The sequence below is a fragment of the Eptatretus burgeri genome, chromosome 4, assembly GCF_056783735.1.
Source record: "Eptatretus burgeri isolate ZD-2024b chromosome 4, Ebu_testis_v1, whole genome shotgun sequence".
In the NCBI taxonomy this organism is placed as follows: Eukaryota; Metazoa; Chordata; class Myxini; order Myxiniformes; family Myxinidae; genus Eptatretus; species Eptatretus burgeri.
Genome location: NC_140964.1, coordinates 60,803,368 through 60,817,466, shown reverse-complemented (window position 1 = coordinate 60,817,466; position 14,099 = coordinate 60,803,368). Strand labels below are relative to the sequence as shown.

General features: G+C 47.8%; 1 protein-coding gene across 1 annotated transcript; it reads left to right on the top strand.

Moving 5' to 3' along the window:
- The first annotated feature begins 1,624 nt into the window (after positions 1–1,624).
- On the top strand, positions 1,625–6,726 carry LOC147028170 (thread biopolymer filament subunit gamma-like). The gene is made up of 8 exons (XM_085878310.1): positions 1,625–2,414; positions 2,530–2,590; positions 2,692–2,787; positions 2,871–3,047; positions 3,149–3,274; positions 3,414–3,634; positions 5,426–5,786; positions 6,485–6,726. Exons 1-7 carry the CDS (start codon positions 1,672–1,674, stop codon positions 5,781–5,783), a joined length of 1,782 nt encoding a protein of 593 aa, XP_085734436.1. The 5' UTR covers positions 1,625–1,671; the 3' UTR covers positions 5,784–5,786; positions 6,485–6,726.
- Positions 6,727–14,099: the final 7,373 nt, after the last annotated feature.

Sequence of the window (14,099 nt, the reverse complement as noted above, 5' to 3'; positions counted from 1 at the left end):
GTCCCCAAGTTTCGTTCAAATCCGACTCCAACTTTTTGAGATATCCTGCACACAAACAAACAAACAAAAAAACAAACAAACAAGAAGACCAAATGCAGAGCATGATACGTGCAAAATCCATAAATCAAATTTAACCTCAAAAATAATTTGTGCTTGAATTCAATGACCAAATGTACAACTCCTCTTAAAATTTCAACTCAATAGAATGAAAATTGACAATTTTTTTTTTTAATCGGCCAATGTTGACCTTTTGGCTAATGTTGACAGCAAGAATAATTGGTGGTTGAAATCAATGACCTGATATACAAATGTTCTTCCAATTTCAAGTCAATTGGATGAAATTTGAGGATTTTAGAAATTTTGGCTCAAATTGGCCTATTAGCCTATGTACACCTTTTTTGTCGACAGAATTAAAAAAAACTTAAATGTGGGACCGTCACAGGGTCGGTGTCATCAATCGCTGAAAATTTCAGAACTATCGGTTGAGCGGTTTGTGCTGGAGGTGAGCGGACTGGCAAACAAACACACAAACGGAGGCGATCAACATACTTGTCAAAAAAAATTAAAAATTTTGCCAAGTAACAAACACAAACACACAAACACACAGACACACAAACAGACAGGCAATCAACATACTTGTCAAAAAAAAAATCTTTTTTTGCTAAGTCACAAACAGACAGACAGAAAGGAGTGAAAACATAACCTCCTTCACCTTTGGTGGTGGAAGTAACTAGAAAGCATCTAAAAATGCAAAGCGAATCTGCATCCACTTTGTGTTCAGACTTCTTCTCCGATATATGCTAACCATGATGAAAACAGCAAAAACAAAAATACCAAAACAGTGACCATTTAAGGAGAACTTGACCTGTTAACCTGAAAAAAAAAAAAACAATATGTTTCAGAGACCCATTATGCAAACCCTGCTCAAATGTCAGAGCAATCAGATGAAAATTGACGATTTTATGTAACCGTGACATTTGATTTTTTAATCCAAAAAAAAGAAAAATACAATCGGTTTCAAGCTTTGGATTGGTGATTCAATTCAATGATACAATATGAAAATTCTTTAAATTTCACATCAAAAAGAAAATTCACGATTTTATGTCATGCTGACCTTTGACCTTTTGAGCAAATAATTCATTTGTCTTCTCCATTTTCTCATAATAAAGCTTTATTGAAAATTTGATGTCAAAAGCTCAAATTGTGAAGAAGTTATGAGACAGACAGACAGACAATGATGACTTCGTCTATGAAAAGTATTTGATGAAAGTAAATAATTTAATACACTCAACTTAATTTTACCATGAAAAAGGCAATGGCTGTTAAGATTTGTAATCAGAGTGCATTTTAACTTTCAATTTCCATTCTCTTACTCTTGCTTCTTTTGCAAATCCTGTAAATCTCCTCTCCAAAGTCATGGCAGTGTAACTAAGAGGCAAATTGTATTGGGGGGTAAGGTGTGAATGTTTCTCAGCCAAGGAATGACAGAATTGTGCTCATCCAAGGCGTCTTACTCCAACAAACATGATCGCATGGAGGTGAGGCTAGCATGCGTAATTTATTGCAACACATGCATTTGAGTAAGGCTGAAGCTCCTATAAAAGTACCAGGCATTCCATGGGTTCTGCAGTCGAGCAATACCTGGGATAAGCTGGTGAACAAGAAACAACAATGGCCTCTCACTCATCCGTCAGCTACCGCTCCGTCCGCACCGGTGGATCCAGCGCAATGATCGGCTCCAGTGGCTATGGAGGCTCCAGCAGCAGTCGTGCAATGGGGCTTGGAATGGGCGCAATGGGACTGTCAATGGGGGGAGGAAGCTACAGAGTGGGCTCTGCAGGGATGGGAGGTATGGGCATTTCCAGCGGGATTGGAGGTATGGGCATTTCCAGCCGTGCCGTGGGTATGTCTGCCTATGGGGGAGCTATGGCAGGAGGTGCCGGAGGTATTGTTAGTGGTGGGGTGCCAATGCTCGGTTATGGAGGTGGTGCTGGAGGGTTTATGGGGGGTGTAAGCCCCGGGATCATGGCAAGCCCAGCATTTACTGCAGGCCGTGCCATCACCTCAGCAGGTATGTCTGGAGTGGTTGGAACGCTGGGTCCTGCAGGTGGAATGGTTCCTTCACTGGTGAGCAGGGATGAGGTGAAGAACATCTTGGGCACATTGAACCAGCGCTTGGCCAGCTATGTAGATAAAGTAAGGCAGCTTACAATTGAGAATGAGACACTGGAGGAAGAACTGAAGAACCTGACTGGAGGAGTACCCTTCTCTCCTGACGCATCCGTCAATCTGGAGAATGTGGAGACACAAGTCACCGAAATGCTGACAGAGGTTTCCAACCTGACGCTGGAACGTGTACGTCTGGAGATCGACGTGGACCATCTGAGAGCCACAGCCGATGAGATCAAGTCCAAGTAAGACTTTTTGAATGCAGACATATGGGTTGTTGTTTTTAAGCTTGTACAAAACTTGGAATGGTTATTTTAACTTTCATGATTATTGTGATCATTTCAATGTTGCTTTTTGTAGGTACGAGTTTGAACTTGGTGTGAGAATGCAACTTGAAACTGACATTGGAAACATGAAGAGGGTTTGTATGAGCACAAGATCAGCTGTTCAACAATTAATAAATTTGTTTTCTAAAGATGTAAATTTTGAACATAAGCCAATGTTTCTTGTCTTCGTTTGTAGGACCTTGAAGCAGCAAACGACATGCGTGTTGACCTGGAATCAAAGTTTAAGTTTTTGACTGAGGAGCTGACATTCCAGAAGAAAACACAAATGGAGGTTGGTTCCGATTCATTAATTTCACAAAATATCAAAAGGTTGTTCACAATAACTAATAATTTATATTCTCTTTTCTTGTGCAGGAACTGAACACACTGAAGCAGCAGTTTGGCAGACTTGGACCAGCACAAACATCAGTGATTGAATTGGATAATGTGAAGTCTGTCAACCTTACGGAGGCCCTCAATGTGATGCGTGAGGAATACCAGCAGGTGGTCACCAAGAACGTCCAAGAGGCTGAGACATATTGCAAGATGCAAGTAGGTTCCTCTAATTGAGGCCATTACGAATCCCAGTTCCTCTCAATATCCTGGCATTATCCCCCGATGGACTAATTGCCTGACCTGTATCTCATGTGCAGATTGATCAGATCCAAGGAATCTCCACCCAGACAACTGAGCAGATTACTGTTCTGGACAATGAGATTAATACTTTGGAAAAAGAGCTGCAGCCTCTGAATGTGGAGTACCAGAGGCTTCTTACCACGGTGAGGACTCTCATCATGAATCCTATTGTACAATTGTGTACTTTACATCGAGGCTTGGAGCAGAGAATCTTTCCGAAAAATATTGAGTATAACCATTTATTTTTTATTTTTTCCTGATGTACTTCTATCCCCACACCAGTACCAAACCCTGGGAGACAGACTGACAGATTTACAGAACAGGGAGAGCATTGATCTCGTCCAGTTCCAGAACACCTACACCAGATATGAACAGGAGATCGAGGGAAACCAGGTGGACCTGCAGAGGCAGCTGGTTACTTATCAACAGTTGCTGGATGTGAAGACGGCTCTGGATGCTGAAATTGCAACCTACAAGAAGCTCCTCGAGGGACAAGAGTTGATGTATGTTATTTGTGGTGTATTCAGATCACAGGAACCCTAATCATGTATCATCATCATCATAATCAGCTATTTTCAGTCCACTGCTGGACAAAAGCCTCAGAATGTTGATACCATGTTTCTCTGTCTCGTTCTTTGTTGCTGCAATTGACTCTTCCCTTATATTTGTTTATTTCATCCCTTTATCTTGGTCATGCCTTCCTCTGTTCCTGTTGCCATCCATAGGCCTCCATGTTGTTAATATTGTTGTCCACCTGTTATCTGACCTTCTGATAATGTGTCCTGCCCATATCCATTTCCTGAGTTTTGGTTTGTTGTCTGACCCATTGATTTGCCGAGCTTTGTATGGAATACCTGACATATTTCGTTCCACATTGTGTTGTGCTACTGTTGAGTTTTTCTCCATTTTTGTTGTTAACAAACATTTTTGTTTTTGTTTTTGTTGTTTTTTGTTGAGTCTCCACCCCATAGATGATAGTTGAAATAACACGCTGATTGAAAACTTTCCTTTTCAAACATATTGGAAAGCTACCTCTCATGATGTTACTGACTTTTCCATTATTTCACCATCCAAGTTTGATTCTTTGCTTCATTTCTTGTTCTTGATTATATTTTCCTTGAGGCTAAAGCTTTGCCCCACATCCATGTATTCTTCTTCTCACTCCATTTGGTTTCCATTTGTTATGATTTCCCCATGAGGTAAAAGGGGGTTCATTACCACTTTTGCCTGGTGTTGGCTTAATGGTTAGGGTGGTGGGCTTGGGATCTGAGCATCCCGAGTTCAAATCCCACTCAGCTGTTGAATAAATACTAGGTGGGGTTAACTCTGCCTGTCATCTTCTGAGGTTGACAAAATGAGTACCGGTATGCTGGTATACTGTGTCAGAGTGGTGACCCATCCAGGATTGTGCCCAATAGCCAAGGAGACTGCTGAGGCAGCACCAACGCTCTGCACAGTCTGGTCCCAATGGATGGATGGATATTCATGTCTGTGCTGGTTGTGAGCCAGAGGACAACAGACGTCTGGGTTTGGCCTGGGGAGTCATGGATCCACTATATCATGGTGTGCGGTGCTGTCGGTATCTATGCAGGAGGATGAAATTCTGAGTCCTTAAGTCCTTGGTTCAGGGCTTCAGAACTGCTGGAGACTGAGAGCAATTTTCTTTTTGGAATTCTCATCATGCTGGCACAGGCCTTTCCCTCCACAATGGCCTTGTATGCATTGGAAGGGAGATTTTTATTTCAGAGATTCATCTTCTAGACTAACTGCTTTACTGAGCTGGGAACTTAATCTGTCCACAAGTAGCAATCATGGGTGAGTTTGCTGGATGTACAATGACCCTAAGTGAGCACATATGCTCTTTCATGGATCTTGTTTTTAGTTCCACCAGGGTGTCCAGTTTCCCAATCAAAACTAGTGGGGGAGATGGTTTAGACAGCATCAACTCAACTCTGAAAGGAGGTAATCCTGGATTACATTGATTGAACAGGCAGTCATCCTTCCGAGGTGGGCAAAGTTAACAGTAGTGGGCTGTAGCCACATCCCAAACCAATGATGCAACCAGCAGTCAAAGGCTGCACATGAGAGTGTGTCTGTGAGTAGTGGATTACTGGATTACTCAGCACCAGTAGCAGATCTCGTGACCTGAGCTGACTAAAAACAAACACCTTTTTCTGCAGTTTTTTGTTTATTTTACAAAAAAAATATATTTTCGTGTTTGCCTTGTTAAATTCGAACTTTCTTCTTCTATTGATTGATTTGCAGCTGACTGTGGGTTTTGATGTTCCTTTCAGGGTCAGGACAGCCATAGCTGATGACTTTGCTCAGGCTACTGTTGTCAGAAGTGGAACTGTTCGTAGTGCTTCCTCAATTGGTGGGGGCTATGGTGCCAGTTCAGCAACACATGGTGCCATTTCTGGAGGCTACAGCACAGGTGGAGGAGGAAGCTACATTGTAGGAAGTGGTTTTAGTGGTGGAACGAATACAGTGATGGAAGGTGGTTCCTCTGGTGGAAGTGCCTTGATGGGGGGACAGGCCATGTACAGCAGCAGCTCCATGAAGAGAAGCAGCTCCATGATGAGTGCCAGTGGATCTTCCAGTGGTGGTTGCGGAACAAGCGGACACGACACCACCATCGTCCTTCAACAATAAACGGTATTGAAGTTTCTCCAGACACATTATCAGTTTAAGCATCACTCCCACAAATTATTCTGTTGTCTCCTTGTCCTGATTAAGTGAAAATGGATTATCAATTAATCCTGGCAATAAGACTGAATATTGAAGATGAAGATTAATGAAAAACAGCTCGGTCCAATAGCGGTTTGCACAAGTCAACGTGTGAATGTTAGATGGAAAAAACATTGCTTCATATTTACTCTCAAAGTTAACAGACATCAGACTTTATTAATAACTTGCAGCTCTGCAGTTGATTTCTGTTGGTGGTTGTTTTTCCCCCTTACACCTCAAAGTGTCTGTAATGTCATTAACGAAGTGAAACAAAACTATGAACTGAAAAATCTCAGGAGTTTGTTTGGAATGTATTATTACTGTAAAAACAAATGGGATTTTGACAGGTCACTGGGTCTGTTTACCATGATATTTGTCCAAATAAGGTGTCATCCGGAACCTTTGTGGCATTTCATATCCATTTTGTGTCAGATGTCTTGTGGATATGTTTAACAGAATCCATCATTGCAGACAGTAGAATCGATAATTAGACAATTTGAAAAGAACGTTTGTTGAAGTATTTGTTGTCATTGAGAAATATCAGAAATTACATTTACAAAAACTTACATTTGGTCCATCATGTGATGTACAGGAAGTCGAATGTTATTTTCTCTTTTCCTTTCCAGCACTGCTCTGAGATAAAGTTGAAAATTTTGGAAGAAACTCTTCATGTCAAAACATCCGCAAGAAGATAAAACCCACAAGAGATTTACATTCCAGTTGCTTTTTCAATATTCATAACCGCAAGAGTAAAACCACAAATATAATTTAAAATGCACAACTTCCAAAGAGTTGTATGAGCTCAATTAATTTGCTTGTGATGTTCTGGAGGCAAAATAATTCAATAAAAAACCACATCAATGCTGAACATTTTATGTCTTCTTTTACTTCCCCCAAGATTGAAGCTCATGGTGGAGGAAAATGACAGAGGGTATAAACTCACATGATGGCAGTGGGGCAGCAGGTGGACACAATAATGAAGGGAATGAATAAACAGGAAAACAGAGAGGATAGGAGAGGAGGAACCACTGGAAACCTCCATGTCGGAAGTTTGGGATGGGTGAGGGGGTCAACGACTCAACGTGGATAAAATAATGGATTGTGGTTCCATTACGTTTCTGAATGCTTCCTGTGGCTTGTAAAACAGTCAAAACCATTTCTTACGAAAGTAGATTGAGATCTGAAGTTCAAATGGCATTTCCGTTTGTCCTATTGCGCTTCTTATACATCTACTTGCAGAGTACCCGCCCTTTGCACGAACTTGTTCCATGCTTGCAGAATGATCATCTGACGCATATCTTTATTTGGGCGATGTTTAAACAACTGACTACTCTGTATAGGCAAAAGGAAATCCCAGGTTACGATATGAAGCAAAAACATACCTTCTGCTCCTTATAATTGAAAACACCTCGCTGCACTGAAAAACGTGGGGAAAGGAATACTGTGCTGTAAATGGTGGAAACTTATAATACCTGTAGAAGGTGCCATACGATACACATTTACAAAGAAAATCTCCACCACCCCACCCCGCCCTCTGGATATAATCAGTCCAGAATGGAAGAGAAGTAGCGTGACAGACAAACACACAAAATGCTCGTCCGTGAATTAGAGTAAGTACAGTGAACCGTGGTGTCTGTCTGTGCATTTCTCTGTCTCCCGTTTATGGCGGCCGTTTCCCACAACGGGTTTGAATAGCTCAATATTCACTTTTCAAATGATGGGAGAAAAGGCATGAATAATGTTGATGTCAAATTTTATTTCGAAAAGACAAATCTAACCTCCACCACCTGATAATGCACCCCCATTTTGCAGTGGGTGGTAAAAGTGGCTCAAAGCTTTGCCTCTAAGTGAAACAAAGAGTGTAACACAATTAACCTTCTTAACCGTTTACCATGAGCAACTTGAGCTTTTGGCTCCCTCCCCTCTAGGCTCCCTGGAGAAAAATCCGGCCACTTGGGAATATGGAGGTCTGGATAGCGGCTGGTCATCTGGCCACTCGAGTTTATCGAAGTTTGAATTGCGGCTGATAAAATGGTCGCTCGGGTTCAAAGTGTTAAAGTTCATAAAATACTTCAAATTGCTCGATCAACTGAAACTTTTACCATCATCAGGACGATTGCTCTTGATTGTCTTGTTGTAATATCTGTTCTGCAGTCCTGAACAATATTGTTGTCAAAGACAATGTATATTAACATGCATATATATATATATATATATATATATATATATATATATATGTATATGTATATGTATATGTATATATATATATATATATATATATATATATATATATATATATATATATATATATATATATATATATATATATATTGTTGTGGTTACCAAATTCGCAAACCACCATTCAGGTCCCTTAGGTGAGATATCTCGGTAAGTATATGTGTAGTTAGGCCCAAACCCGTTGTCTAGTGGGAATACATGTCATTTATGCGTGCTGCGACTCTTCAGGATAGCCGTTTTTCTTTTACTATCTTTAATTTGGACCAACCGCCATTGTTACCACCACCAGTCACAACATCAACCACCAACCACAACGCCGCTTCACCACAACCGCCACGACCTTCACGTCACACCTCGCAACCGTCGCATCGCCACCGTTCTTGCGCCGCTTGTGGGTACCGGTGTTGGACTCGTGCAGGGCGCGCGTCGAACAGCGTGTACAAAACCACGGATTTTCCACTTCAAAAACGGATCAAAAATGACACACGCCCACTTTTGTTCCGTCCAATCGGTGAGCAAGGGGCAATTTGGCCCCGCCCCCAGGGCGTTGGAGGGCGATCGATATATGCAAATTTATGGATCAAAAAGCATTCACGCCCACTTTTTCTCGGGCCAATGGGGAGCGAGGTGAAAGGTCGAAGGGAGGGGGTCAAAGATGAGAGGGTGAAGCCACGGGGCTGATATAAGCGACCGTGTTCGTCAGTCAAAAGGGGAACAGAGAGTTAAGACTTCGCGGGCGGTGGAGTTGGCAAGAAGGAGCTGGTCGTCGTGTGCGTTGGAGTCGGAGCGGAGGGGACGGAGCTGTGGAGAGGCGGCGAGGGCAGACGAGGGGGTGCTCGCGTCGTGCAGGGAGCTGCACCCCAGGGAGGCCGACAGCGCGACCTGGCCGAGGTGGAGACGCTCGTCGCGGGACAATAAAAATCCTCTATACCCCGAGCATCAGCAACCCCCTCCTGTTTCCCCCCGCGCTGAGATAGTGCGACCAAGGGGGCCCCTTTCCCACCCCCCTACCAGACACTGCCCGCGAGGCCCGCGGAGTTGAGGCACCATCGCCGCTCCGCGTCTCATCACCAGACGGGTAGGCCCGACCCGGTCTCGGCCTCAGGCCCGCCTCATCCTTGAGGGTATTCTATTCCTTGGTTTTGGGTATGTGTTGTCGGCGCCGTCTGTGAAGTAAAATTGTATAAGCGTTGCCGTGTGCTCGTGTAATCGGTATTAGATCTGCATTGTCGCATTTGCTTTTTGTGTAAATTGAATTGTGTTTTTCTTTTCTGTGTGCTTTTGGTGGAATTGAATATGTGCGCTTTCCGTTCATCGCGAATAAATGTGCTTTGTATTGAACTGTTTCCCGCTTCGCTTCGTCATTTCTCTCATTGAATCCTCATCTTGCTTCACGTAAAGGGTTGGTAGTGGGCTGAATACGCCCGATAATTAATCGAACCGTCGAGGTCGACGAATAACACCGCTCGGTTATCCCGATAGTACGGAACGGGTCGCTTAAGTGGCCCGTGTCCGAAGTCGACCTGCGGCGAGGTGCGATCGCCCGGTCTACCCTCCGTGTGGGTACTTGGGTAGGTCGAATTTGGCGAGCAACCCTATCCCACGCGGGGGCTGATTGGCTCGATCGCGGTGAGACCGAAAGGTCCACCCGTGACTGGTTCCCGGCGTTAGTCCGAGAGGGTCACGACTGGATTGTCCGTCCGGTGGGCGACGTGCCGCGATTCGAGTTACGTGGCCGTCAGCACGCCGGCGGGCGCGAATCCGCAACACTGGTGCGAATCCGCAACACTGGGAAGCCAGGAGTGGGATACAAATCCATCGCCCTCCTCGCGGCACTGGTATCGGAGAACAGGAAAACGGGCTCTCCTGTCTCCGGCTAAATTCACGGGAATCGGTCCAGGGGTGAGAGAAGCGACCCCCGATTCCCTCCAAATTACGAGCGAGCGAAATTAACCCTTCACGAGAAGCAAGATGGCGTCTCAAGGCGAGCGGGAGCTGGGGGTATTAGAAATGGATGTAGAATGTGTAGGATCCATGGTCCAGGATGGAATCCCCGAGCAGGAAATGTTGATTGTGCAGGAACACGGACTCGCCCAACTGAACCCAGAGCCCGAAATGGGTGCGGCAGCGGCCGCGGTGTATGACACCTCCCCCCCCCCCTCTCCACCAAAACCCGCCGACCCTTGCCGAAACGGCTCACCCAAGCGCACCCGACATGGCCCAGCTATTCGCCATGCTGGCGGCAATGACAGCGAAAATGGATGCAAACGCAAATGAATTTATAAACGAAATGAAAAGCATGGGCAAGCAAATGAAAAAAGAAATGAAAGAACTACGGGGTGAGACGCAGAACATGGGCCGATGCCTGCAGGCGGGCATGAAGGCCGTGACCAGGGAGCTGGGAATGGCGACTCCACGTGTGGGAGCAAACGAGCTGGAAGGGGGTGCAACGGCTGACAGGCCCGCGGTGGAGGCGGGTAAAAAAATAATTCGGGGGGCGTGCTGGGCGAGGGTCGTGACAGAGGAATCGACGGTGACCAAAAGGGAAAAATTAAATGGGGAGACCAAAACGTGTGAGACGAGACACGAGGTGACGACGACAGAAACTTATAAATGTATAGAGACACGGGAGATAGAAAAAATAGAGGAGAGACAGCACGATGAAGACGGGGTAAGTGACGCACACACACACACGGAGGTAGTGGAGGACAATGGGGGTGAGCTGGCGGACTGGGTGGAGGTCCGGTGCGAGCAGCGGGATGGCCTCCTCCAGGAACGAGGGGAGGGAGTCTGCCCCCTTGAGGCGAGTCACGACCAGGTGAGTTCGGTCGTGCTTTGCGAGGTTGAGGGGAGGGGTGCTGTGAACGGGTGCACGGAAAGCTTGGGGGTATAGAGGCCCCGGAGACCCTTGTGGGGACACAAATCCCCAGTGTGGTTGTCCCTGTGTGTGTGGTGCAAGGTGTGAATGCAGCCCCGTGTGTGAGTGGTGTGGTGGCGATGGTGCCAGAGTACGTGCTTCCCAGCACGCCGTGTGTGGATGAGGCACCGCGGTTGAGTGCCCCCGCGTGTGTGAGTGAGGGACGGTGTGTGGATGAGGCACCGCGGGTGAGTGCCCCCGCGTGTGTGGATGAGGCACGGAGTGCGAGTGAGGGACCGCGGGTGAGTTCCCCCTCGTGTGTGAGTGAGGCACGGAGTGTGGATGAGTGCCCCCGCGTGTGTGAGTAGTATGGTTTGTGTGAGTAGTGAGGCACGCGGGAGTGAACGGCCGAGTGCAAGGGAGACCGTGTGTGTGAGAGAGCGGTATGTGAGGGAGATGTCGGTTGGCATGCGGGAGCACGCAGCCGCGTCTCCCGGGGTGAATGTGATGGAGTGGACTGTGTGCGTCGTTACACGCAGGTGAGCGTGGGTGGAATGGAGGCGACGACGGCGACAGAGGAAAGAAAGCCGAGTGGCGGCTGTAGTTGTTTCGGGGACCGTGCCGGGTTCACCCAGCAGGGAGCACGAGGTTCGTGCTGTGCAACGCACGAGACCGCCACGTGCTCGCTTGCGAGAGTGAAGTCCCGGTCCGGAAACGCACGCGGTGGATTTGCCGATCCCGCGGACGGACAAAGTTTAGGCAGGTAAATGGATTTGGACCGGACGGGTTCTCCACGCGATCGTGTGTGTTAAGCTCCAACGGGCAAAGCACATGTGTTCGCGTGGGGAACCCCTCGAGACGTGGGGCTTGTGTTTTTTTTATGCGCACGATGACGCCATGGCTGCACGTGGGGTTGGAATCCGGCAGGAGGGGTATCTCTGCCGGATGGTCCCGTCCAAGGAGGGACGAGGAACACGTGCAGCTGCATGACGTCACGGGCAGGTGCAAAGTGCGCGAGTTGCCGCGCAGGTGCTGCGCATGAAAAAAAAAAAAAAAAAAAAAAACGCCTCACTTTCGGGTGCACAGGATTCCTGGGCAAGGGGTGGAAGACCCCCTTCCCGGGGCACAGGATGGAAACTAGTTAGGGGGAAGGGTTAGCTTAGTTAGACCGACTCCATGGGGAAGGGGTAAGTCCTCATGGAGTCCGTGGAATGGATTAGTTAGAGGGATTGTAGCCAGATTTAGGTTGGGAAATAAAATGATTTATTTGAGGACATGGACAGACTTGTGAATGTGTAGAGGGGACGTAGTTTAGCTACGTAGTGTTAAAAGGAACGTGCTGTAGTGTCAGGGATGACGTGGGAGCACGAGTTAGTTAGGGGATGTAGTTCGAAGGATGGCAGAGTTCAGCGGTGAGTGTGTTGAAGAGTTGGTGAGTTGTGAGGTGAGTACTTTTTGAGTGAGTGAGGCCAGCGGGTCTGTGTGAGTGGAGCGAATGGGGAATGCATGGTGCGATGAGTGATTGGGGGGAGGAGTGACTCCCGCCCAAGGGACCCCGGGGTCAGAGTAAAGTGAGTCAGCTGGGTTAGTCAAATTGAAAAATGGAGGTCGTTTTGTTGTTGGTGGGAGTGTAGGCTCGAAACCCATTTGGAGGGGTGCAGGAGCCCTGTTGACGGGCTTGGGAGCGTGGCTGCGAAAGGTGAGTATCGCTGAGTGGGTACCCCGGGCACCAGGCTAGTCGGCCGTGGTAGGCCAAGGGCCCATGGGGGGCCGGGATAGCATAGTGGGCACGGGTGTGCCTGCTTGGTGCGGGGGCCCGGGGCGCCATTAGCCGCGTGGGCAGTGTTGTGGGCAAGGGTGACCCTCGGAAAGGGGCCTGGGAAGCCAGCCTGCCACGTGTGCGTTTCAGGGGAGGTGCCATAGGGGGCACTCCCTGGTGTTAGGGAGCTGGTAGGCTCGGAGGCAGTGTAGTGCCCGGGGGTGCCATAGCGGGAGAATCGGCAGAGGGTCGTGCCTGCCAAAGGGAGCCACGTGTCCCAGCCAGGAGACCGTGTGAGGGCACGGAGAGAAAATTGGGGGGCGAGGCCCGAAATTGTAAGGACACCAACACAGGCGACGGGAATCTGGGTTGTTAGAACCAATAGTTTAAGCGAGAGGCGCTTGTTGAAAGCCCCGGGGTAGTTTAACTGTTAAATGGATAGGGTAGATTAGGAGATGTACCCCTCCGCACCATCCATCCCCTCGCTCTCGTTGTGGGCCGCTGGACCCACTTTGGGTTAGATCGCCGAACTCTGGGGAGGCCATTCTGAGGCTTCATGGGCCTCGACACAGGACGCTAGCTCTCCCTTGTTCCCCTCCGGGAAGGGAACGTAGGGGTTGGGAGTAGGCTGGGTGACAGGATAGGTTAGCCGAACAAAGACGATAAAGGGGGTTAGGGGACGATTTATAGTGGGAAAGTAAAAATAGAAACAACAAAAAAATAAGTTGGGGCTAAATTGGGGTTTGACAAATTAAGGGAGTGGGTATGTACAGTGACAGGCAAAGGCGATAGGTTGGGAGGGAGACAGGTAGGTAGGTCCGAGCCCGCCTTCCAAGTGGCCAGCACCACCGCACTCCCTCCACCAACCTCCACTGAACGGCAAGAGCTGGCCAACTTCATCGGCTGGCCGTGTTTTGCTTCAAGGCGGAGGCCGGCCAACTTCATCGGCAGCTGTTGTGGTGCTGCAAGGCCTGTGCCGGCCGGATCGTCTGCAGCTGCTGTGCTGCAAGGCCTGTGCCGGCCAGTTCATCTGCTGGCTGTTTTTCTTCAAGGCCTGTGCCGGCCAGTTCATCTGCCGGCTGTGTTTGCCTGCAACGGCCTGGTTCTGCGGGCTGAGTTTGCCTGCAGCGGCCTTCTTCGGCGGGCTGTGTTTGCCTGCTGCCTTTGCCATGCCATGCCCACTGCCCACGTTCACCAGCCCCGTTCAATTTTTGCTCTGCCCCCCCCCCCCCTTGTTCATTTCCATGTGCGCCAGGATCCGCAAGGCAACAGTTTGCAAGCTGCAAGAACTGCCCCGTTGGCAGCTACAACACGGGCCTGCAGTGGCGGCCCGTGCACCGTGTTTTGCGTCCATCCATTCATGCATCCATTCGTTGTGCTCATTGCG